Source organism: Trachurus trachurus (genome assembly GCF_905171665.1).
Source record: "Trachurus trachurus genome assembly, chromosome: 20".
In the NCBI taxonomy this organism is placed as follows: Eukaryota; Metazoa; Chordata; class Actinopteri; order Carangiformes; family Carangidae; genus Trachurus; species Trachurus trachurus.
In genome coordinates, this window is record NC_139911.1 from 21580331 (window position 1) to 21607960 (window position 27630).

At 39.8% G+C, this 27630-nt stretch overlaps 2 protein-coding genes across 2 annotated transcripts; one reads left to right on the forward strand and one right to left on the reverse strand.

Moving 5' to 3' along the window:
• Positions 1 to 461: 461 nt before the first annotated feature.
• On the reverse strand, positions 462 to 5019 carry LOC311003541 (SH2 domain-containing protein 1B2; the record flags this gene model as incomplete). Its single annotated transcript, XM_083995308.1, has 4 exons — positions 462 to 529; positions 635 to 887; positions 4103 to 4166; positions 4877 to 5019. 4 exons carry the CDS (start codon positions 5017 to 5019, stop codon positions 462 to 464), a joined length of 528 nt encoding a protein of 175 aa, XP_083851434.1.
• An 8247-nt stretch (positions 5020 to 13266) lies between these two features.
• LOC311003542 (stomatin) lies at positions 13267 to 21416 on the forward strand (the record flags this gene model as incomplete). Its single annotated transcript, XM_083995309.1, has 9 exons — positions 13267 to 13284; positions 13924 to 14058; positions 15198 to 15294; positions 15401 to 15519; positions 15966 to 16038; positions 16272 to 16354; positions 18782 to 18985; positions 19528 to 19662; positions 21091 to 21416. 9 exons carry the CDS (start codon positions 13267 to 13269, stop codon positions 21319 to 21321), a joined length of 1095 nt encoding a protein of 364 aa, XP_083851435.1. The 3' UTR covers positions 21322 to 21416.
• Between the last annotated feature and the right edge of the window lie 6214 nt (positions 21417 to 27630).

The following is a 27630-nucleotide window of genomic DNA, read 5'->3' on the forward strand; positions in this document are numbered from 1 at the left end:
TTATGGGCAACACTGTAGTTAGATTTGAGAACTTTTGACAGATGGAACATTTACACCAATGTAACCATTCTGTGAGTTTCCTGTTTCTGCATCAATTACACAGTCCAGAAACTGCCGTGAGTGGTTAAAATTGTTTTCTCTCGCGGTTCAACAACTGAGCCACAAACTGAAACTGTTCTCAAGCAGGATGCCTGGATTGCGCAATGAGTAAATTTTGAATCCTTCAAATGGCTCAAAACGGCTCAAAACTTTCCACAAGTTCATAATTTAACATTTGTCATATATACAAGTTATTATCAACATGAGTCCGTAACAAGTCCCGAAAAGATGAAGATCCCTGTTCCTAAGCACAAGTCCATTGTCCAAGTTCCTTATTCATTATTCTGAATTGGGTCCAGTCTGTGGTTCTTTGTGTGCCCACTGTTCAGACTTTTTCCCCCAAACCATCTCTGACGCTTTCTTCATCTATTTGATACGTCCTGTATGTCTCCATCAGGTAGGACTTCAACGTACTCGGAGGAAGGAGCATCTAGTAGAGGAGGAGCAGAAGGTCAAATACACCATGAGTCACATGAGTCACTGTGAGATTAAGACAGAAAGATCAGTTTAAAAAAAACAACTGAAAAAAACATACTTTCATAATCGTGGTCTTCAAATGGAGACTCCGCCCTCATCTCTGGCTCTCTGGGACTCGGACTCGGCGGCTCAGGACTCGGACTCGCCGGTTCAGACAGGCTTAAAGACGGCCTCTGGTGTTTAATCAACAAGGCTGTCTTCCTTTTGACGGAGTGGCGCAGGTGCATGGCCAGGCCCTGGTTCTTTCTCTTATAGTGACGAATCAGATCGTCCAAATTTTTAAAAAATGTCTCCTCCACGCCTCCTGACGCCTGAGGGAACAGCAGAGTGAACGGTGAAGAACAGTCAGTGGGAAGAAGAACATCAAGGAGGAGAGGGCACAGAGCATGACTGCACTGCAGCTGTGTTATCTGTTACCAGCTTTATTGATATCAGAACTACATGCTTTGAATGCTTGATTGCATACAGTGCTATTTATATTGTTATGTGACATTTGCATTCAGCTAAATACAGGTGCATCTCAGTAAAGTAGAATATGATGGAGGTCAGTGTTTTTTCCCATGATAGTGTAGCTACTGAACCAGACTAAAGCAGGGCTGTCAGACATGCAGCCCATGGGCCAAAACCAGGTCCAATCAGCCTGCGGGATGAATTTGCCAAATGTGAAAATTACACAGACAACAGAAGAGGCATAATATTGTTTAAATGTTTCAGGTTGTTCCTAATGTTCTGTAAAAGGACAGTTCATCAACTATATTTTGATTAAACAACATATACAGCTATTTTGTGTACTTAACAGAACATATCTTTGTTTTTTTTAATATACCAGTATATATTTATATTCTTGTACATAGTAAATCCTTTATATTTTATTCCATATTTCTTTATGCATCCTGTATTCTTTGCTACTGTTACAAGAGAATTTTCCACATGTGGGATCAATAAAGAGTCTTATGTCTCGTAAACATAAACATAAACTTGTACTTCTTTGCGCTAAAACAAAGGGAACAATTTAGACTTCTTGTTAGTCATAGTTTATTATTATTTATTTATTATTTTACTGGTCCGGCCCACTTCAGTTCAAATTGCACAGTAGCCTACAGCACAGTAGCCTACAGTGTGTGGCCCCTTAACTAAAATGAGTTTGACTCTGGTTTGAAGCCTCAGGAAACCTTTAGGTGTTATGAGTTCATTAACTGATTAGAGTGAAAAGTGAACTTTTCACAATATTATAATTTTTTGATTTACTAAATTTGGGTTTTTCATTAAATGTAAGCCATAATCATTACAATTAAAATAAATTCAGTCTGTGTGTAATGAATCTGTATAATATATGAGTTTCACTATTTGAATTGAACTACTGAACTTTTCCATGATATTCTAATTTATTGAGATGTGCCTGTATAGTGCTTTGTTCTACCTTCATCTCTGTTACTACCACTGCTGAATCTTTTTACTGTAACTTGTGTTCTACATTATTATTGCACATACTTGTTTGACTCCTTGTTTGTGTATATGCATATACACACATACAACACTTTGTCTATTCAGTTAGTATATTCTACAGAGCTCCTCTCTATGTTCGACCTTGTGCCTATTTGATATCTTGTTCTAATTTATCACATTAGCATTGTTCATACGTTGTCAGTGCGTAGCTGTGACATACAGGTGGACAACGCTCCATTTCTCTGAGCAATATGGACAATAGACCAATGATGAAGCAGTTCAGAAATGTGGAGCGTTAACTTCTGCTGTTTGTTGTCAGTATTCATACACATGGGTGGTGACTTCATGTCTCAAGTGTGGTGGAAGTAACTGGCCCTCAAAAGCTGTTAAGCACACCCTGAGCGATACAGGGTATTGTGTGGTGTGTGTCTGTGCCCTAATTAACGTCAGAGAAGTTTCCTGTGGTCTGGGGGTGAACTGATAAATACCATGTTCCTATTCTGGAGGCTGAAATGTTGATTAAAAGCAGCAGAAATGACAGGGTGAGTGATGACTCTGTTTTGGCTCATGGATTTTTTTTTTTAAATAATGAATGCTTTAGAGTGAAGTGACTTTTTGGTGATGTTCACATTACCAACACTACTCTAAATGCTTTTTTTTATTTAGGTTTAATTTAGGTTGAATATCTAAAACTCTGAACGTTCTTACAGCCGCCTAATAAAGACTCATTGGTCTTGTCTCCAGTTATTACCACGGACTCAACGCTCAATAGAACAATGCAGAGCAATGCTGAGCTGTGTTGCCTCTCAGGTGACACACAGTACTGATTAAGGTTGTTAGTGCTGTATGCTGACCCTTAAGACAGCAAAGGGTATTAAGGGTATTTTACAATGTAAAATATTAATTACAAATCTGCGTAAAGAATTTGCCCCTTGGGTTTTCTGACTGACAGTACTCTATGCAGTAAAGATGCACCTACAGTATCCAAATATCAGATCTCTATGAAGGACACTGAAAGGAAAAACTGTTCAAATGGGATTCACTAAAGTAACACAAAGCTCAACTCAATAAGTGCAAAATCAATGCAAAAACCAAACACAAATGATCACTTCAACATTTACAAGTGTGGGATTTCAAATGTTCTTCAACTATTATCTGATTTAAAAGTCTAGAGACCAGATACTTCACAGTGTGAATGTTTTTGACTTTTAAATGCTCCCTCTCTATCCAGATGACAAGTAATGAATGAATGTAATGACATTTTAATTATGGTTTTCCATCATTGGGGGTGATGTCTCACTGTCTCACAAATTGGACCAAACTGCTCACATACCTGGGCAAAACCAAAAAGTTACAAGTCAGTTGTAATTGAATCAGAACTGTGCTGCCGGACCAATTATGTCCGACTGATTGTCGGACATCATTTTAACATTTGAATCACTATGGTCCTACCGGTCCTTTCTCTATGGAATAAAAAAAGCTTTGGAATAGTTTTCTGACTATCTGAGAACCCCGCAAATTTGAGTGGTAAGATCCAACACTCAAGTGCTGCATCTTTAAATCTTTAAATAAATATTAGATATAGACTTGAAAGCTGTATTTCTAGTCTGACTTTTGTTTCGAGCAGACATGGGCAAACTAAGGCCCGTGGGCCATATGCAGCCTGTTGGGCTTTTCAATCCGACCCGTCGAATATTGGTACAAAATTGTCCAAATTCCAGCAGAGATTTTGATGCCCTGGCAACACCAGCAACATTGATCCTACTGAGGCTGAATGGAATTTGAAGCTAATGGCCTCTACATGTCACTTATATTAGTTTACACAAACACTCTCTATTCATCTGATACTGGCCCAGCCCGGCCGTCAAATTTTAAAAACTCATTGTGGCCATTCATCCATTATATTTGTTACTGGCATCAGCAACTGTAGTTTCGTTTTTTTGCATCTTATTATTAGCTTGTCAGACATAAAGCACTTTGAAATGCAATTGTGTGTGTGTGTGTGTGCGTGTGTGCGTGTGTGCGTGTGTGTGTGTGTGTGTGTGTGTGTGTGTGTGTGTGTGTGTGTGTGTGTGTTTACCAGGAGAGTGTACTGTCCAGTGTGTGACTGAAGCAGTCTGTACGTATACACAGTCTTCTTTTTACTGCAAAGATAAACAAGATAGACATTTTGGACACATGTCTTTGAAATTCAACCATTAAACATGAAGCTGATGAGTGACAGGCAGCAGCACAAACAGGAACCTGTTCCATGACCCTGTCATGCACAGTCACCCTGAGAAGAGACCTTTGTGATGCACAAGAGCGTGACGGAAAAATTGCAAAGACGTGGCAGCAGCCCACAACAATGGAATATCACAGCATGATAACAATTTACGATTTGCATATGTGAACCTTTTATAAACACAGTAATAAGACATGAATACATGTCTGTGTTTTTCTGTGTTTTGTGTTTTATTGTGTACACTGGAAATGCACAAAATGTAGAAGGAATGCATGTAAATGTTAAGTACAAGAAAAGTACTATATGCAAATCTATTTAGCATTCACTATATTTCATTATTCTTTGAACCAGCTCTGACTGAATGAAATCAATTATTTATATGTCCATTATGGCTGCAATATGTTTGTTGAAATAGCTGCTCCAAAATGACAGCAGCATGAAGCTAAAAATGACAATCAACACAAAAACTAATAAATAAATGACAGATCTAATATGGTTTAAGAAAATTATAAATCATTAGGTATATGGACAGCTGAAAAAATACAAAAAAAAAGTATATAGATACATATATACTGTATATCTATATGTAAAGAGGAAATGACCCTGGCCAACAGAGTGCAGAGTACTCACTAGACACACAGACACATGGCTCCCTGAATGGTCTCACTGTCTCGGATCAGGTAAGCTCCGTCTTTGTTCTTCTTTCCCAGCAGCTCCTCACACTCTGTCCTGCTGAGTGCACCGTGGTAGCACAGGGGCAGAGATGCTGCCATGGCTGCAACACATCCACTGCAACGACCTCCTGCTTCTGCTTTTCTCAGGACAGGTTCATTTCTGAAGAAAAAACAAAACAAAAAAACTCTGTATTCCCCTGTGATTTGATACAGGCGCCAAGGAAATCCAGTCTGGCCAGATGAGCAGCTAAGTGTTGATTATTTTGTCCTCCAAGGTCTGGTGTGGCTGCAGCAGAGAGCGTGGAACTGAAGAGGCAAAGCACAGACAGGTCAGCTGTGAACACACAGAGGTGCACGGAAGAATGACTGCTGGAGAGCACAGAGGGAGAAGAAAACCACTGAAGCTCCACAGGAAGTGTTTATGTGTAGATCTGTGTCAAATGTGTCAAAAGAAACAAGAAGTAAGCGGAAAATATGTCTGAGCATCACAACACTATTAATAGAGAGAGGAACTAACAATAATACAACAATATCATTTAAATATTCCCTCAGGGGAGGAAATTCACCTTGTACACGTTACGTTCTTGAATAAACTTTTTTTTTTTACATGGTTCACACCGTCACCACACAGTAAAAAGGTTCTGTGGCTCAAAAGCTCAGAGGTGTCAAGTTGTTTCTCTCTTTATGTCTGTCCTGTCAGCTGACACTGGCTGTGACCGTGTGTAGCTAATGGATGATTGGATTGATTTGCAAATCCAGTCTGGATTAAAATATTGGTTTGTGTTTATTCATAAAAATATGTTTTTTGGCCATATAAATATATACACATATGTATATTTTTTATAATAACTCCCTCATCTCCTCAGAGAGCAGATTTCTTCCATCTCCACTATGTCACATTATCATTTATCCAGGAATAGCTCTTTCTCTAGACTTGGAGCTGATCTCTCATGGTGCTGGTATAGTATTGAAGCATAATAGTAGGCTACATACAACATGATGAAACATGATTTATGATTGGGCTACACGTGATTAAACATGCACTTCAACTGGTAGCACGAAAGTCTGGTAGCTCTATTGTCAACTACTGGTGGATACGTCTTGCGTGGAGAAGAGTTTGTTCAGGAGAGGAGCTTCTTTCATTGAAAACGAAGCAGGTCTGGAGGACGCCGCCCTGTTCCAGCTGAGATGAAGAGGTGATTTCATGGTTGCTGTGCTGCTGCTGGTGCAAAGATAATATAAAGGCTTGAAGTGGAGATGTACTGTAGGTCCTTTCTGCTGCTAGGCATCATGGGAAATATCAGGAGGAGGCTGTTCTGAACAACTCACATCATCCAGACTGGTGCAACAAGAACAACTTGTTGCTTAATACATCAAAGACCAAAGAAGAAATCTATCTATCTATCTATCTATCTATCTATCTATCTATCTATCTATCTATCTATCTATCTATCTATCTATCTATCTATCTATCTATCTATCTATCTATCTATCTATCTATCTATCTATCTATCTATCTATCTATCTATCTATCCATCCATCCATCCATCCATCCATCCATCCATCCATCCATCCATCCATCCATCCATCCATCCATCCATCCATCCATCCATCCATCCATCCATCCATCCATCCATCCATCCATCCATCCATCTATAAAACTAAGATGACCTTGACCAGACAGAGAACACCATGGAGGAACACTTTGATGGTAAAGGCTCTGAAAACAGAATGCAGGAAAGCTGAGCGTAAATGGAGAAAAACTAAACTTCAAATCCACCATGACCTCTACAAACAAAGTCTTTGTAATTTTAACAATGGATTATTCAAGGCTAGACAGCAACACTTTACTGAAATGATTACAGTTTTTCTCAATCGCTTTGGTGCTTTTCTCACATCAATATTAACATTTGCACAACAGTTAGTGCATTTCTGAAAACAATTATTACAAACTTACAAACCTAGTGGATGACCTGCAAAAGCGCGTCACTTGCTCAAAATGGATTGTCCATCCCTCAAAAGCAAGTACTCATGTCAATGAAACTGTCAGTGTCGTCAACATGAGAAGTCCTGACACCATCGTTTATGAACAAGATGGTCAAATGGCTTTGTCATGTTTTCATTAGGACACTTTATTCTCTAAGTGTTTTCCAATGCAAAAAGTGATGATACTACCTGAAAATGCTCAAGACAGCACTATACAATACTTGTACAGCCATGTGAAAACTACAGTAAAGTTACACATTACTGTATTTAGTGGAGTAACTGATACTGACTACATATTGTATGTTTCACATTTTACTGCATATTTCCTGTAATTCTATTTTGTTCACAGTTGTTTTTTTTGTTGTGCAAAAGAAAAATATTCCTAAAGGTATTGTCATCGTTGCTTTGTCTCTCAACCTCATGTCATTGTTTGCAATCACCATTGCACAAATGGCTTTTTCTTGTTGCAAAGTAAAAAGGGGCCCTCTTCCACCTCTGTGAGGTTGTGTTGTAATCCTATGTGGTGCAGAGTAAAATTACAGTAATGTACAGTACATATACTGCATCAACCCATATTACTGTAGTGTACAATACTGTAAATATGGCAGATCTTTACTGTGAGTAGGTTGCTGTAACACACTACAATACAATACATCTGTACTGTAAAGCGGTGAGTCTAAATGTAAAATGTAAAAAAGTTCTTGTCCCACTGTATCTTACAGTAATATAATATATCCCCTCTATAATATAGTAATAATATCTTACAGTGATACATGTCCAAAAGCATTTGCAATTTGTTCAGAGGAAGGAGAAACTGCTACTATGATGTGGACAAATGACTACATGTTGTGGAGGTTGAACTAATAGTTATGAGAACTTTCATTCATGAGAAAAACTGTAATAAGAACATCAACAACACTCGTGCTCTGTTTGCTATGGTTGATAAGCTTACAACCCCCCCAAAAGAGATAACTTCAGAACTCTTTTCCACAGAAAAATGCAATGAATTTGCTTACTTCTTCAATGAAAAAATCAAATCTATAAGGCTAAATATCAACACATATCAGCAAAATAATACAATGATGCAATCCCTAAAATCACCTAGGAATAAATCAACTGTAATGTCAGAGTTTAATACAGTTGACCAAAAAACCTTAGAAGAAACAGTTCAGCATCTTAAACCATCGACATGTTGTCTTGACACAATACCATCTGACTTTTTTAAAACTATTGTAAGCTCTGTCCAAACAGATCTGCAGCAAATAATAAATTGCTCACTTCAATCAGGCACGTTTCCTAAACCCCTAAAAGTAGCTGCCATCAAGCCACTCTTAAAAAAGAGAACATTGGATACTACCATTTTAACCAATTACAGACCCATCTCAAATCTTCCTTTTATAGCCCAGATCGTTGAGAAAGTGGTTTTTAATCAACTCAGCAACTTCTTGAACTCCAGTGGACTCTTATTAGAGTGTTAAATGACATAAGGTTGAACACTGACTCAGGCAAGGTGTCAGTTCTGGTCCTGTTGGATCTCAGTGCTGCGTTTGACACTGTGGATCACATCATACTGCTGGACAGGTTGGAAACCTGGGCAGGACTCAGTGGGACAGTCCTAAAATGGTTCAGGTCCTACTTAGAGGAACAGAGTTATTTTGTGACCATCAATCCGATCGAGTGGCTATGACATGTGGAGTTCCTCAGGGGTCAGTCCTTGGACCCCTTCTGTTTAACCTGTATATGCTGCCTTTGGGTCAAATTCTACAGAACTCTAATGTCAACTATCATAGTTATGCAGATGACACACAGATATATCTTGCACTGTCTCCAGATGACTGCAGTCCAATAGAGTCATTATGTCACTGTTTAGAGCAAGTCAAAAATTGGATGAGCCAAAATTTCCTTCAGTTAAATCAAGAAAAAACTGAGGTCATTGTTTTTGGAAACAAAGAGAAGAGGGTTGCTGTCAGTAAACACCTTGAGTCACTGTCTTTAGAAACTAAAGACCAAGTCCGAAACCTTGGTGTGCTGAAAGACTCAGATCTGACCTTTAACAGCCATATCAAATCAGTCACCAAATCAGCCTTTTATCAACTGAAGAACATATCCAGAATTAAGGGTTTTTTGTCCCAAACTGATCAGGAGAAGCTGATTCATGCTTTTATCTCCAGTAGACTAGACTACTGTAACGGTCTTCTGACTGGACTCTCCCAAAAAAGTATCAAACAGCTGCAGCTCATTCAGAACGCTGCAGCTCGAGTTTTAACCAGAACAAAGAGATCAGATCACATCACCGCAGTTCTTAAGACCTTACACTGGCTCCCAGTCAGCTACAGAATAGATTTTAAAGTTCTGCTACTGGTTTACAAATCACTGAATGGTTTAGGTCCAGAATACATGAATGACATGTTAGTAGAGTATAAACCCAGCAGAGCTCTGAGATCTACTGACTCAGGTCAGATAGTGGAGCTCAGAGTTCAGACCAGACCTGGTGAAGCAGCATTTAGCTGTTATGCTACACACAAGTGGAACAAAATACCAGCAGAACTGAGATCAGCCCCAACTGTAAGCACTTTTAATTCCAGGTTAAAAACATTTCTCTTTTCACGTGCTTATAGCTGAGAACTTAACTTTTATTTGCTCTTGCTTTTAACTCTGTTTTTAGTGTTTTGTTTGTTTGTATTCTGTTTTATGCTTCTTTTTTTAATGTTTTGTCTTTATGTAAAGCACATTGAGTTGCCTTGGTATGAAATGCGCTATATAAATAAAGATGCCTTGCCTTGCCTATCTATCTATCTATCTATCTATCTATCTATCTATCTATCTATCTATCTATCTATCTATCTATCTATCTATCTATCTATCTATCTATCTATCTATCTATCTATCTATCTATCTATCTATCTATCTATCTATCTATCTATCTATCTATCTATCTATCTATCTATCTATCTATCCACTTCATGGACCAGGACGGCTCCTCTCTCTTCACTGCAGGACAGAGAGAATAGAATAGAATAGAATAGAATAGAATAGAATAGAATAGAATAGAATAGAATAGAATAAACTGTATTGTCCCTGTACAGTCCCCTAGGGAAATTTGTCATGGACTCAAGTGCATGGTCGTAGCTGCCTTGCAGACAACAAATAGCCTATAGCCTACATAAAATACATATGACAGCTAGAGAAGTAGCCAACATGCATGCACAAATACACTCATGACACATCCAATAGAAGAAGACCACAACACTGATAAGACTCTGTTGATATACTTTTATTATGAACAACGTGTTTTGCTTACACTGAAAGCGAAACGCGTTGTTCATAATAAAAGTATATCAGCAGTCTTATTAGTGTGCGGTCGTCGTCTTTTTCTATTGAATTTACGCACTCCTGCTACCCACCTGCACCTGAGGAACTGTGTCTGTGCAGGGAGATTCGCTTTTCTTCAACATCCAATAGAAGATTTAAAAAAGGAAAACAAACAGAACACCAAGTCATTGCACACTTCCCAGGCCTCAGAGTCATAGCCTACTTAAAAAAGACAAAAATCCACAAAGGCACTCAAATAGACACAGCGTTAACATCTGAAGTCTTTGGTTAACATCTAATTTTGAAATAAACACTATTTTTAAACCTTTTTTTTTGTCAAAACCCTAATGCAGAAGTTCATGAATTGAACCCCACTCACACAAAGCCGTCGTAAACAATAAGCTTTCAGAGCATAACCAGCAAAGACATTACAAAGAGGTTCAGCATACAGTTTTTAAAATAATGTAAATGTGACAGTGGTGGTCCTGTCACTATAGTCCAGTAATTTTAGGCCAAAAAAGGGGTCAACGTTAAACAAATTGCAACAGAAGCAAACTCAACTGATTTTGTATCCTCAACATGTCCTGAGTGAGGGAAAAAAAGCCCCGAAGAATCCCATTAGGGGAAAGTTTTGAAAAACACCCAAACATATCCCATTTATACGCATATAAAAAATTATTTTCACATGAATAGGGTAAAATTTTTAACCTTTGGATATCTCCATGAAAATTACTGAGTTGATTACTTACATTAAGACAAACAAAAAATGTATTACAAGTTTTTTGAAATTCTTTGTTAACATGAGCAAATTTGCATAAACCTGCATAAATTTGCATAAAATGCACCGTTTTGACGGCACATGTATGAAGTTGCTGTGGTGGTACCAACATGAAAATTGGAATGAGTTGACTCCATCGGTCAACCGACAAGTTGACCACTTTAAATTTCAAGATGACTGCAATTTTTCAAGACAGCCACATCCTTAGTAGAGCAGGTATGACATGCTCCGTCTCTATTAATGCTCATGGGCCTAAATTGGTTCCATTCCTTAAGTTTTTTAACTGTAATATGTTAACAAGATTGAACAAGACATTTTCACCTGCTCTACCCAATGTTTAGATCAAGTGCTGTATGTATGTATGCAAATTAGCCATACGTAATTGGATTATGCACTGTTGGCTCATGTCATACCTGCTCTAAGGATGTGGCTGTCTTGAAAAATCAACCAAAACCCGGCCATAGCAGCGTATTTCAGTTTGTGCGATCAGGGGATTTTACAGTCATCTTGAAATTTAAAGTGGTCAACTTGTCGGTTGACCGATGGAGTCAACTCATTCCAATTTCCATGCCGGTACCACCGCAGGAACTTCATATATACATGTGCCATCAAAACGGTGCAATTTATGCAGATTTATGCAAATTTATGCACATTTGCTCATGTTAACAAAGAATTTCAAAAAACTTGTAATACATTTTTTGTTTGTCTTAATGTAAGTAATCAACTCAGTAATTTTCATGGAGATATCTAAAGGTTAAAAATTTTTACCCTATTCATGTGAAAAAAATGTTTTATATGCGTATAAATGGGATATGTTTGGGTGTTTTTCGAAACTTTCCCCTAATGGGATTCTTCGGGGCTTTTTTTCTCTCACTCAGGACATGCTGAGGATACAAAATCAGTTGAGTTTGCTTCTGTTGCAATTTGTTTAACCTTTTCTCATAAAATGACTGGACTACTATGCCTCCAGTTGATGATGTGCCCTGGCTACTTGGCCAATAGGATGTCCCTTTGGGTGACTGGCAAGCGTGCATGACTCTTGCCCAGGAGGGACTCAAAAAGCCCCGAAGAATCCCATTAGGGGAAAGTTTCGAAAAACACCCAAACATATCCCATTTATACGCATATAAAACATTTTTTTCACATGAATAGGGTAAAAATTTTTAACCTTTAGATATCTCCATGAAAATTACTGAGTTGATTACTTACATTAAGACAAACAAAAAATGTATTACAAGTTTTTTGAAATTCTTTGTTAACATGAGCAAATTTGCATAAACCTGCATAAATTTGCATAAAATGCACCGTTTTGACGGCACATGTATGAAGTTGCTGTGGTGGTACCAACATGAAAATTGGAATGAGTTGACTCCATCGGTCAACCGACAAGTTGACCACTTTAAATTTCAAGATGACTGCAATTTTTCAAGACAGCCACATCCTTAGTAGAGCAGGTATGACATGCTCCGTCTCTATTAATGCTCATGGGCCTAAATTGGTTCCATTCCTTAAGTTTTTTAACTGTAATATGTTAACAAGATTGAACAAGACATTTTCACCTGCTCTACCCAATGTTTAGATCAAGTGCTGTATGTATGTATGCAAATTAGCCATACGTAATTGGATTATGCACTGTTGGCTCATGTCATACCTGCTCTAAGGATGTGGCTGTCTTGAAAAATCAACCAAAACCCGGCCATAGCAGCGTATTTCAGTTTGTGCGATCAGGGGATTTTACAGTCATCTTGAAATTTAAAGTGGTCAACTTGTCGGTTGACCGATGGAGTCAACTCATTCCAATTTCCATGCCGGTACCACCGCAGGAACTTCATATATACATGTGCCATCAAAACGGTGCAATTTATGCAGATTTATGCAAATTTATGCACATTTGCTCATGTTAACAAAGAATTTCAAAAAACTTGTAATACATTTTTTGTTTGTCTTAATGTAAGTAATCAACTCAGTAATTTTCATGGAGATATCTAAAGGTTAAAAATTTTTACCCTATTCATGTGAAAAAAATGTTTTATATGCGTATAAATGGGATATGTTTGGGTGTTTTTCGAAACTTTCCCCTAATGGGATTCTTCGGGGCTTTTTTTCTCTCACTCAGGACATGCTGAGGATACAAAATCAGTTGAGTTTGCTTCTGTTGCAATTTGTTTAACCTTTTCTCATAAAATGACTGGACTACTATGCCTCCAGTTGATGATGTGCCCTGGCTACTTGGCCAATAGGATGTCCCTTTGGGTGACTGGCAAGCGTGCATGACTCTTGCCCAGGAGGTGTGGGTTCAATCCCTGCCCGGGCCCTCTTCACCTTGCCAAATAAAAGTAGGCTCCAACCAGCTCTTATTCCATGACTGTAAAAGAGGACATACTGTATTTGATTTAAAAAATCTATTTTAAAAACTTTAAAACACTGCGAATGTTGTTTAAATGTACAGCAATACACGAACATCTTCAAGACTTGCGTGACTTTTGTCAGAACATACATCAGTTTGTCATGATGTCAGTTTAGTTTAGTTAACGTTAGTTTAGTTTAGACTCCCTGGTCCTCTTCCACCTCCAAGGTGAGTCTTGCCTGGCCCTGCCTGGGGCGTCCAGGTTGTCTAGAAACGCCCCTGGCTGCTGCCTGTGGGGTTAACATTGGACGTTTGGTATCACAATAAGACATACAATTAATGTAATCTGAGTGAGTTTCTGTCTGCGGTCAAATATTCATTTAGTCCGGTCTGGTCTTTGTGTTTTGTACAATACAATACCAAATAAATGAGACTTAATCTTTAACTGAAAAAAAGCCGTTAACCATAAATGACACATGTTCTTTGTCATAAGAGATAAAAAAAAAAAGTCTTATTGACAAAACATAAGTAGTGACTAAACTAAGAAGTGGACCTTGTCCTACGTGTGTGTGTCCTGCAGGAGGTGCTGTGTGCTACATCCAGACTATGGGGTGTTCAGGTGGAGCGGGTGGAGCTCAAGGACCTAACACTGCCTGTCAACCTGCAGCGCTGCATGGCTTTAGAGGCTGAAGCTGCGAGGGAGGCCAAAGCTAAGGTACACACACACACACAGACACACACAATCTGCCCGTAAGGTGCTCCCTGTCAGTTTCACTTGAAGAGAAGAGTTACAAAACACAGGAGTGTGTCTGAGCTCCTGCCATCTGTTTGATTTAATCAGAGCAGGATGCCCCAGTGACATTTAGACATTAGACATAATATGATCTGTGGACGTCAGCGAAGGGTTTGAGTCCAGCAGCTGGACGGCTGACAGGAACACACTGGCTGCAGGCTCAGGAGTTTTCCATGTTCTCTACATGAACTGTCACAACAGTGAACTGTCAGTTCAGATGCTCTACTGTGATTGGTCAATCACTTGCTGTGTATAACAGACCTTTGCTAGGGGGCGCCGCTCCGATTGGCACTGACAGTATTTTCCTTTCCATTGGGCTACTGCTTCAGAACAATAAAAAAAGAGAGGAGCGATTGAAACCCTTCATTCATGACTAATGGTTGAAAATTCCCCAGAGAATTTCCTGTCCTTGATTTTCAGGCAACAGTAGCAGATCGCTCTCGTAAAGCGGTATTATTATTATTATTATTATTATTATTAATAATAATTATTATTATTATTACTTAGCGGTAGTATGATAACTGTTTTTTTAAATTAAATTTTAAAAACTTTAAAACACTGCGAATGTTGTTTAAATGTACAGCAATACACGAACATCTTCAAGACTTGCGTGACTTTTGTCAGAACATACATCAGTTTGTCATGATGTCAGTTTAGTTTAGTTAACGTTAGTTTAGTTTAGACTCCCTGGTCCTCTTCCACCTCCAAGGTGAGTCTTGCCTGGCCCTGCCTGGGGCGTCCAGGTTGTCTAGAAACGCCCCTGGCTGCTGCCTGTGGGGTTAACATTGGACGTTTAGTATCACAATAAGACATACAATTAATGTAATCTGAGTGAGTTTCTGTCTGCGGTCAAATATTCATTTAGTCCGGTCTGGTCTTTGTGTTTTGTTTTGTATTTCCGGTCTACGGCCGCTCACCGGGGTGGTTCATGTTGCGGGGCAACGTGACGTAACAGGGCGGGATGAACGGGCAAAAAACCGACACTTTTTCACTGTTTGGAAACAACACGCAGCCGTTACTCTCGTCCCTCTATGTCTATGCTCTCACCCACACCGACTGAGTCAGGCCGCACGGCGGCGGGGGGCGCGGCCATGCCCGGCAGCAACAGGGTCGGACCCGTGTGCGGGGACGAGCTGGACGTCTCACACAAACACAGAGGTGAGTGGAGGTCGGTTAGTGTCGTTTACCTCTCTCCTCCCCCCGTCTCACTGACCTCCGACCAGCTCAGGGTTCACTGTTTCTTCCACCTCGGTGCTGTTGTTAGCGGCAGGCGGAGAGACGAGCAGCGGCCGTGTGATGGAGGTTATCGCGGCGGTGCTGACGCTGCTGTCCGCCACCTTCATCCTCTTCACCTTCCCACTCACGGTGTGGATCTGTGCCAAGGTGACCTGACATTTAAACACACCACACACTGAGCAGCAGTGGAAGAAAGTAGCTAAGAGCATGTAACGTTACTCCACGAGTGTATAAACTTTGTGACTTTTGTCTTAGCACTGTATTCAAAAGTAATGCAAAGAGAGAAAAAAATCAGATACACTTCAGTATTTTTTTTTTTTTTACCTCAATCTAGAAAACAAAAAGTAAACAAGTTGATTTAGATTTAAAACAGGTCAATAATGCACAATTACACATGAATGAGAGATAATAAACACCGGTGAAACGTGTTTTATCCATAGGTTTTATCGTTGCAGTGTTATAATAAATACAGAGTGTAAATGGAAAAAGAAATAAAAAAGTTGCAATGTGCTGAGTGAGTGACTATGTGTATTTCACCTTTTGTAAAGATGGCTCCATAGTGGCTCTTTGTGTTTGTGGTGTTTGTCTTGCAGGTTGTGAAGGAGTATGAGAGAGCTGTGGTCTTCAGACTGGGCCGGGTCATCGGAGGACGAGCTAAAGGACCAGGTAAACTGTGTTTCCTCTAGGTTTTTATTCCACATCACCAGAACTGTCAGGGCCTGTTCTTCTCTTTCTCCTAGTCTGTGTCCCACTCTGAGGGCCACAGTGTTTAGTAAATGACCAGTAATGACTGAAACGTTGCGCATACATGTGGTGATTAACTATTAAATGCACTTTGTTTGATTAATAAATGACCAGTGCCACGGCTGGGATCCTGTCACCTGACTGTGTCTCTGCAGGTCTCCTCTGGTTCATCCCCTGGCTGGACGTCATTCGGAAAGTGGACCTGCGGACTGTGTCCTTTAACATCCAGTCACAAGAGGTCAGCAGCAGCTCTGTCATGAATGAATCTGTCTCTCTGAACATACAGTGAGCAGGGCCTGGAGGCAGATGAGCTGCAACACTCAACACATGGAATATAAAAATATGAGAATGTACATGATTTGGTTTTCCACCTTAGCATCAGACTGTTGACTAGTTTTGTCATGATCAAATGGCAGGACGTCCTTCCTTCACTGCTGCTATTACGCTCTAGATCAGAGGTTCTCAAAGTGGGGTCCGGGGACCCCTTGAGAGGGTTCAAGGGGGTCCCAAACTTTTTTCTAGAATTTTTAAAGTTTTTCTTTTTTACTTTTTTCTCTACAATATTTCCAAAAATTCATGCCATTGGCCCTAATTTGAACGTACATTGACTAAAAAAGTAACGTTCTTCATCTTAAGTCTTAAGCTTCCAAATTGTGTCCAATGAAGGTCTGGATTTGTGTCAATTTAGGGGTCCTTGATATAAAAAAGTTTGGGAACCACTACTCTAGATAACACGACAGCAGGGAACTCAAACCAATAACAGTAGCAGTGATGTCTTCAGTTATATCCACCAATGTAAGGTGTTTGAAATGTGTGAAAATGTTGATTTTTGTTTTTTCACAAAAAACAAAAACACTCCACATCTCAAAAGTAGTGGGATTTGTCTGAGAAGATCTTTCCCTGAATAGAATAAACTCTGATATCATCAAATGTATAATGTAATACCCAACCAAAGAATCAGTCGACAGGACTGTAACCAGGTGGAAAGGAACTAAATCCACAGTTTTAGTTCAGATTCAGATTTTATTCACATACTAAATAATACAGTTAACAAGCAGATGTGCATGCAAGTTAACCTCAAAAACCAAGAAAATGCTTGTAGATAGGGGACCCAAGCAACAGGAAACATCCTCACACACACACCATATTCTACATATTTCACACACACACATACACCCACATAGGCACGCCAACACACACATACTCAGACAGCATCACTTGCCAGAACTACAAGAATCCGACAGAGATTAAATTACACATAAGAGGTGTCAATGTGTCATGGGAGTAATTCGTAACATTTTTTTTTTTGAAGGCAGAAAAGGAGTGAGAATTCAATGAACCCATCTAGCCCGTTCCAAATCTGCAGACCCTTGCAAACACCACTCAGGCTGTTACATTTACACTTTTTCACCAAATTTTTTTTTTTTTCTGGTGTTGCATGTGGGAGATTGGGATGAGCTCAAAAGCATAAAGCTGTAAAGACTGCAGTGTAGTTAGATGAGATGACTTGGGAAAGTGTTACACTATATTAAAGTAGCTGTAGGTTTGTGGTTCAATCTATATAGAGTAAGGAGAGCAGAAAGTGGAAGATAATGTCTTAATTTGAAGAATAAACCCGTATATTTATATTTTATTTTTACATCGATGTGATACTTAGAATTAGTGAATTCATGTGGATACAGTACCAAGATATTTACTTTTTTGAATTTATTCTCTGGATGTTTTAGCCATTAATATTAAGATGGATATGATCTATGTTACTTTTATTTCTGTTGGAATGTCATTTTTTTTTACATGCTTGTGATTAGAGATGTCACGATTACAGATTTTCTTGGTATGATTATTGTCAGAGAAATAATCACAATTATCACGATGATTTCGATTAACAACACTATGAATGTGTAAAATCAAATAGTCAAAATATAATTGCATTATCAATTATATAAACAAATTATTTAAAGTATCTATTAATATAGGACCAATTTTTTCATCTTTTTTTTTTTATTACAAATGAGGCACTAACATTTAAATTCCTACCAGTTCAGTGTTAAGTTAGGTAAATTTGCATTAACATAATTTAACCCAGTTACCGTGTATTTACCTTTACTCTGGGGTAGAAAGCAAGGGGGAGCATACGTCAGTCCGACTGCCCAAAACTCCGACGGCTCATTTCTCCGACTACCCATTCTACAGTGTTAAGGTTAGGTTTAGGGTCAGGTTAAGGGTTAGGGCTACTTAAGTCGGAGAAGTGGGAGGTCGGACTAATGGACGCAAAAATAAAGAAATGTATGGTCGGAGAAATGGGTAGTCGGACAGACGTCATGCGCCCGAAAGCAAGGTGGTTATCTTGCAGGTGATGATTCATATGGTTCATAATGTTGCGTAACTTTGTTTACATTCTGTGCGAGTTGCGCTGATCTGCCGACATGGTTCCGACATAATCTTTTTTGGAAAGTGACGGTATTTAGGAACCTTTACGATTAAATAATTGTGCCGTTTAATACCGCGATTAATTGTGAAAACAAGTAATCGTGACATCCCTACTTGTGATCAGACATTATGGACTTCAATTATTTATATTCACATTTTCTTCGACTTGTTTCATAATGAATAAAATGAACATTCCAGGCAGCAGTTTCACCTCACCTCTGTCTGCTCTCCTCAGGTCCTGACTGCAGACGCGGTCCCGCTGAGGTTGAACGCTGTGGTGTTCTACCGGGTGGTGGACCCGTGTCTCTGGGTATTGTGTGTTAAACACGGCCACAAGGCCACACACACGCTGGCCCGGACCACACTGAGGGGCGCGCTGGGAGCACACACACTGGAAGACGTCCTGACAAAGAGGAGAAGCGTCGCAGAGAGAATGGAAGTGAGTGAAATGATCATGGACACTACACCAAAAAGGTCAAGACTTAGAGTCGTTTTTAACTCTTCATTATCAATACTTGCTCTTTTTAAACATGACTTTATATTCAAAGTTTTGTTTAATGTGAAATTTTCACTAATACAAGTTTAATATGGACCAATATCTGTCCATCGAGTGCACAAAATAAGAATACATTCTTTTGCCTGTTTCCCAGGTGCAGCTTTTATTTCTTTTCTGTTTTAATATTTTTATCGAGGTTGTGGATTAATAAACATAAGAGGCAAGAAAGATTAGTTTTACAGGGTGCACTTTCTTAAAACATACCTTACAAATGCAACTTATGACTTATTCAAGTAATTTTTTTTAACAAGAAATACAATAACAAATAAATGAGACTTCATCTTTAACGGAAAAAAAGCTGTTAACCATAAATGACACATGTTCTTTGTCATAAGAGATTTTTTTTTTAAAGTCTCATTGACAAAACATACAGTAAGTAGTGAATCTAAGAAGTGGACCTTGTCCTATGTGTGTTTGTCCTGCAGGAGGTGCTGTGTGCTACATCCAGACTATGGGGTGTTCAGGTGGAGCGGGTGGAGCTCAAGGACCTAACACTGCCTGTCAACCTGCAGCGCTGCATGGCTTTAGAGGCTGAAGCTGCGAGGGAGGCCAAAGCTAAGGTACACACACACACAGACACACACAATCTGCCCGTAAGGTGCTCCCTGTCAGTTTCACTTGAAGAGAAGAGTTACAAAACACAGGAGTGTGTCTGAGCTCCTGCCATCTGTTTGATTTAATCAGAGCAGGATGCCCCAGTGACATTTAGACATTAGACATAATATGATCTGTGGACGTCAGCGAAGGGTTTGAGTCCAGCAGCTGGACGGCTGACAGGAACACACTGGCTGCAGGCTCAGGAGTTTTCCATGTTCTCTACGTGAACTGTCACAACAGTGAACTGTCAGTTCAGATGCTCTACTGTGATTGGTCAATCACTGCATTCTAAGGTCTGTTGTATATAACAACCTTTGCTAGGGGGCGCCGCTCCGATTGGCACTGACAGTTTTTTCCTTTCCATTGGGCTACTGCTTCAGAACAATAAAAAAAGAGAGGAGCGATTGAAACCCTTCATTCATGACTAATGGTTGAAAATTCCCCAGAGAATTTCCTGTCCTTGATTTTCAGGCAACAGTAGCAGATCGCTCTCGTAAAGCGGTATTATTATTATTATTAATAATTATTATTATTATTACTTAGCGGTAGTATGATAACTACGACCACTTCTGATCATAAACATTTTGTTCAGTTTCGTCCCACAGCACCAGGAAAACACAGACATTCATTTTAACAACACTGAAGAAGTCCCACCCCCGTCTCCTTTCACTATCAATGGCAACGTCCAGTTTAAAGTGATTAATACATTTACAGATCAATAAGATCGCATTTTAACCAACATTTTATCTCAAATTATGTTTTCACTAGTGAGCCGTGAAATGAGCTTCACCTCAGGGTTACAGTATACTGTATCTATCCTGTCTGGGTTTTTCCTTTCTCTTATAACAACCTGCTCACTCTACATTATCCTTTACAAATCACATATATCATGTTGAGACTATGAGCAGACCTCTGTATATACACAGATGCATCTCAATAAATTAGAATATCATGGAAAAGTTTATTGATGTCAGTAATTCAATTGAAAAAGTGAAACTAATACATGATGTTACACACAGAACAAAACATTTCATGTCTTTATTTATTTAATTTATTTTATATTAATTATGGCTTACCTTTAATGAAGACCTACAATTCAGTGTCTTAAAAAAATTTAATATTACAAAATACCAATTAAAAAAGGATTTTTTTTATGGACAGTATGTCCATCTAAATGCACTCAATACTTGGTTGGGGGTATTTGTCTTTTCCATGATATTCTAATTTATTGAGATGCACCTGTACACTATATATAGATGTATGTACTGCTAGAGCTTGAAGGTCGAACAAAAAGGTTTTTTTTAGGTTATTTATTTACATGATTGTTTCTAAATGTCATTTTCATTCTCCTGCAGTCTAAGTTTTTCAAACTGTCCTGGTCTCTGTTGCAGATGATCAGAGCCGAGGGGGAGGTGTTGGCGTCTCTTACTTTACGGGAGGCAGCTTCAGGAATGTCCCCTGTGGCTATACAACTCAGATTCCTTCAGTCCATGTCCACCGTCTCCAGCAAAGCGCCCATCGTGGTCGGCTGCTTCCCCGCAGAGCTCCTGGACAAGATCATCTCCCTTCGGCCCTCGCTCTCCCACAGGCTACACAACCTGAAGATCTCTGTGAAAAAATAATTTTGGAAAAAAATGCTGACTCAGCGGAAACAAACCTGTTGATGCAAACGGTTCATTAGTTCGTTCAACGCATCTTTTAGAGGAGGTTTACAGTGTTTGTGTTCTTTATGGCTCTGTTATTATTTGTTAATGTGTGCGTTTTTGACATAAGATATAAGTCTCACAGGGCTCAGAGCTGAACCTACAGCTCATAGTGTCAGAGAGCGGATACATGCTGGATCCTATTATCACAGCCTAATGCTTCACACATGAATATGTTCAGGTTCGACGGTTTAGCTGTGATTATCTCAGCAGATTTAGCTGAAGCCTCTTATAATAGAACATCCAGCCCTTCCTGACCCCCAGAAACTGGTTATTATACCGTTATTGTCTATCTGAGGCCCTGACTGATGACACTACTGCTCTTTAGTGCAACAAGATGTTCATTTTCTCTATCTGTTCCTCCCTTCAGCGCCTTAACCTGCGTTACACCAAACACTAAAATGTCACCATCTCTATGACAACCACATACAATAGAAATATTTTGGAGACTAAACTGGAAGGTGAGCTTCTGTTGTAGCTGGTCACCATCGAGGCCAATGATTGTTTGCTGCTGTTGATAACACACTCACTCGACTTTTCTTCTCCTATGTGAACTGTATTCTGACGTTCAGATGATTGTCATTGTTATTTTCACTGTGTTTTACAGATGTCACCTTTGACCTTTGAGACATGTATGCCAAGACAGTATGTAATAAAATGATTTAAGATCAAATGTCCACTTATAAGCTTACAACTGCATCTCCCAGCTTTAATGTGGTGAATGGGGCCCAGGTGCTGTCATGGTATTAACAAATATATTATTGTGTAACTCAATAAAGGTGTCAGGGGGATTTCTAATGATGCAGATTCAGTTTCCTCTCAGTTTAAATGGTTGATTGGACCAAATCTTCAAAACTGACTGGACTAAATTGTGTCAATGTGCTCATCTACACTACTGTACTGTCAATAAGGAGACAAATCAATGTATTGGTGGATTTGGATTCAGGGGCTGATGGCCCAGGAGGGTTTATTGGCCTGTCTGCATTTTAATTTAATTTTAATGTATTGGTTTATTTGACAGGGACAGTGCAACACTGATCAACTGAATTTAAAAGAAACTGCAAGTGAGCCAGAGTTAGTCAGTAAGGGTCATTTTTATACGCTGTCCCAGGCCAGATGTTACTGGCAACCTAAGAACCGAAAAAAGGGTAACAATTAAGCAATGCATTAAAATACAGCTGAACTTACATATCAATTCACCTAGTAGAGCTCATTATAACATGTACATAAGAGCTCATGAAGGCAGGTGACACATAGCAACACTGGCACGCAGACAAGGGGGAAAAAAGTAGATACATAGAGCTATGACATTAGCACAAATGGTGACAGACATTAAAAAGCAGGACATGCAATGACAAACATGGAGAAACAGCACGAACAATAACAAGCATTGGAAAACAGGACATGGACATAAGACAGTGACAGACATGTGGTTCACATGATTAGTGGGTAGACACGGCATAAGACAGTAACAGACATCAAATATAAGAATAAGAATTTTGGAAATGTTTTTGGAGGGAGGGGTGGTGGGGTGGCACAGTGGTTAACACTATTGCCTCACAGCAGGTTTGATCTCTGGGACCGGGGCCTTTATGTGTCTCTGTGGGTTTTCTTCAGCTTCCTCCCACAGTCCAAAGACGGGCACACTAGGTTGTTCTTTAAAGTATCTACTGATGTGTATGTTTTTACTGCACCTGGAGATTTGTTTTGGCCACATTTTCATGTTTTTGACACATTCTTGTATTTAAAGTTTTAACAGTGTGGCACCAGGAACTACAAGGCAGAATTCAATAAGAGGATCGCTGACCGACCCCCAGGTGGACATGGGTGAAGAAGAGAACGCCTGCAGGGATAACTGTGTTCATCTGGAGAAACAGCACCAGCAGATTATGCCAGAATAAAAAAAATAACTGTGTGATGACTGACTGTTGAATTTCCCTAAAGTGGACAGGCTGCTCTGTTTTGAGGCCGAAGCTGAAACTGCACCGGCTGCACTTTTATAGTGACCACATTACTGGTTTTATACTGTCTTCAGCTCAGTTCACACCAGCCTCTATTATTTGCCAAGTCAGGTGACTGATGAGAGGGTGTGGTCTCCAAAGATAAGCTCTTTACTGTAACTAGCCACAGAACATCGTGACCCTCCAGTGATCTTTCACCTGGTCAGTCACGGCCTGCAGACACAGACCGAGAACCCTTAAAACTTCATGACAGGTCAGTTAGGTCAAATACTCAGATTAACGCAAAGACATCAGGAAATTTGAATGTACATTTTCTCCCACTATCCAATCAGATTCCATTCGTTGCAACACAAACTCTCAGAGACACAGTCCCGATGTCATATCACAGCCATCAAGCTGTCAACTCTGCTGCTAAAGAAATTCTTATTACTGCATTCAGAGCGACTTTGTCATTCCTTTGAGACATGACAGACAGCTGAAGGTTTAACCTCTCAGCTGTGTGACAAGTGCTAAGAGACTCGACTACACAGTGTAGGTGCTGTAGGACCAGGTCTGTACTGATCCTGAACCCATCAGGTTCTAACAAAGCCTCTGCTGATAAAGATGTGGGTCAGGCCTTGAGGGACAGAGGTTTGGGTCTCAGTTTCAGGTCGGAGCAGAACTCCAGTGCAGTTTGATCTTCATTCTCAACGTGTTTCCCACCAGAGGCAACTCTATCATAAATGGGAATTACAGCACCTGCCCACAAGAAGATGCTCCGTAGGACAACATCATGCTGCTCCAAGAGCTAAGTTTTCATCCAGATGTTTACACTCAGTGGCAGCGAAAGAGATGAATTCAGTATTTATTAACGCTTAGCTAATGCTTAAAGTAAGGAAAACAAATTTGATTGATCGTTATCGAGCAGGCGGGATATTCAATGTTTGGGGCGAGACCGTTCGATTGACGGATGACGGATCCAATATCAGTGGCTGATGAATCGTGAGCAACGCGACGCATAATTCATAATAGGCATAATGTGCCTGCCCTGCATTATCCAATGCGAAAAAAAACTACCCACTTTCATCCCGGGTTTACTCGAAAATAGAATTTTGCACATAGTCTGGGCTACATCGTCTGATAGATGAGTTATTACACTTTTATGATAGTGGAATCAAATTCATTTTTCTTTTCTGTACACCTTTAATAGTGTGTACTTATTATAAAGTGTCACCTTGTCCTTTATACCCCAGGAAGGGGTCAATAGGAAATAAATGAAAATTAAAAACAAAATGAATGATTCTGGATGAGTTTGTATGGTTGTCAGGTTGACAGGTGAATCTAAGTAAGTCCCGTCCTCACACTGTGTCAGCTGCATGGAGGAGCAGTAGATCAGATCTTGCAGAGTTAAGTGTGTAGTCTCGACACAGTCACGTCCTGGTCAGTAAAGTCAGACTGGGCCTCTGTTCTGCCTTTGACTGTACGCTTTCATGGTGCGCTCTTACATTACATGTCTGCTCTGTTTCACTGCTTTTGAAGTGTTTTCAGAGTCAGAGCTCCCAGGAGAAGTTAAATTACATGTGTTCTTGTTGAATCAATCCAGTGAGTACAGGGTAGGATGGGCTGGGTGCGCTGTGGTCAGAGACTGTGGAGCTATTAATATATATCGCTGGTACGGCTTCAACTTTTGATGGCACAGATTACCCACAATCATGCTTTAACCTCACTAAGCAGTGATGAGGAGCAGCTGGGTTGATGGCCACCTACCAGGTTTTAGATTTTCATCCTTGTCTTGTAGTTTTCCACTGCACTCTGTTTTGTGTTGTGTTATACAACATTATTTTTAAGGGCCCTTCAGCAGAGACTTAAGATGCAGTACATGAACTAGTGCTGTTTTAAAGATATTTTTTGACTTTTTGGGGCTTTATTGTGACAGGGACAGCTAGAGAGTGACAGGAAATCAGAGGAGAGGGGGACGACTTGCAGCAAAGGACAGCGAGTTGGATTCAAACCCCAGCCACGCACCCCCTCAGACACCACCTCTTGTATTAGATAACAGTGTGCTAATGATGCACAATGTGTTCAGGGGCTGACGGAAGAGTCCAACATCCCAGCCTCTCACACTGATTAATAAACCGGTCAGAGGATCAATCAGTTCATGACACGCTACAAAACATTTTACATTTTAAGCACATACAAATAGTTTTTACTGATGAGCCATTCTTGTTTCCTGAAAATGAATTAGTCTTTGCATATAAAGTCACTCAAATGGGACATTAGGCGTGACTAACGACCTCCTCTGTGCTGCGGTTTTTACGACCACACAGTTCTCCTTGATCGTCTGTCACACTGGGTCTGCATTTCCGGTTCTAACATTGATTGGCTCTGTTCATACAACTCAAATAGACAGTTCATTGTATCCGTAGGTGGCTCCTAATCTACACTTGCAAACATTACATGTGGGGTCCCACAAGGTTCAGTTCTAGGTCCACTTCATTTCTCTATGTACATGCTTCCATTGGGAAAATTATCCAAACTCACAACATCGTCGTCCACTGTTACTCTGATGACACGCAGGTCTACCTCCCCCCTTGTTTCCAAAACATCAATGACTGGTCGGCTCACAATTTCCTTCATGAGGACAGAACAGACGTCATACTCTTTGGCCCCCTCCCACATCGTACTGCTCCTACTGCCCAGAACCTCAGTCACATCTCCGCCTACATCAGACCACATGCAAATAACCTGGGTGTTTTATTTGACAGTTTTTTGTTTTATTTGACACGTTTTAAAGCGATAGTTCACCCAAGATTGAAATTTCACTCATTATCTACTCACCCTCGTGTCGACTAAGGGCTGGAAGAAGTTTCAGAGTCCTCCGTGGCTTCTCTGAGTTACAGGGGGTCTCGGCGTAGCAGTGCATGTCAATATAAGGGTTGCATGCTGCTCGTATGTAATGTCCGTCTTGTATTGAAGCCCCGAAATGCGAGTCAATTTTTCAAACTTGTTTTGTAGCGGAAGCTTCTCAAAGCTCCTCGTCATATTTGGACGAACTGGGAAGAGGAGCTTCGAGAAGCTTCCGCTATAAACAAGCTTGAAAAATTTACTTATTTAATTTTTTTCAGGGCAATTTCGCATTACGGGGCTTCAATACAAGACGGACATTACATACGAGCAGCATGGAGGTATTTGGATGTTTTTTGGTGTCTTTTTGTTACGAAGACAGTTGGTATCCATTTGCAACCGTTATATTGACACGCACTGCTACGCTGAGACCCCCTGTAACTCAGAGAAGCCACGGATAGCTCAGAAACTTCTCCCAGCCCTTAGTCGACATGAGGGTGAGTAGATAATGAGTGCAATTTCAATTTGGGGTGAACTATCCCTTTAACAGACATGTGAATTCAGATGTCAGGTCTAGTTTCTTTCAGCTCAGAATGATTTCAAAGGAGTCAAACCCCATCTACTCAGGCATCTCTCAGCCATAAGGTCTACAACTAACGCTGCTGCCCAATTATTAATAGTTATAACAAAATCAAAGAAGCTAGACCACCTCACTCCTATCCTTGCATCACTACACTGGCTCCCTGTTCACTTTAAGATACATTTCAAAATCCTTTTGAGTGTCTATAAATCTCTTCACGGTCTTGTCTCTCCATATATCTCAGAACTTTGTCCTGTAATAGTCTGCCAGAAGAAGCAACTTAAAACCCATTTCTTCTCTTTGGTTTTTAATTGTATTTGATCTTTTTGTATCTTTTATACCTTGAGTTTTGAATAACCTTTTGCATGTTGCTTGTATGCACATATTGTTTTCACTTTGAAATCACATTGTGGCCTCACAAATATGACATCAATTTACTTCTACACAAAGAGACTTTCATTAACTTTGTAGGTAATTTAACAAACTTGAAATGTGTTACTTATATTAGTTTGGGTAACATTTAATTATTGTTCTTTACTTTTTAAATGTTGAATATTAGACAGAAAGTGACATCATTTGGTTTTTCTGCACTCATCCAGATTTCCTCATTTTTAGTCACTACCCCCTGCTTCTTGTTTTTGTTTACTCTTCTTTCTCTTTATCAGTCTCCACCTCCCCATCCTTCTGATCCTTACTGATAGTGATGCCACCTCCCCTCCTTCCTCCTCCCTCCCTCCCTCCCTCTCTCCCTCACAACAATCCTCCCTCCTTCAGTCACCCCCTCCAGTCTGCAGTCAGAGCTCCTTCTCTCAGTCTGCCTCTTTACCTCTGTCATTCCTCGTTGTCCCTGTGCTTGGAGGAAGG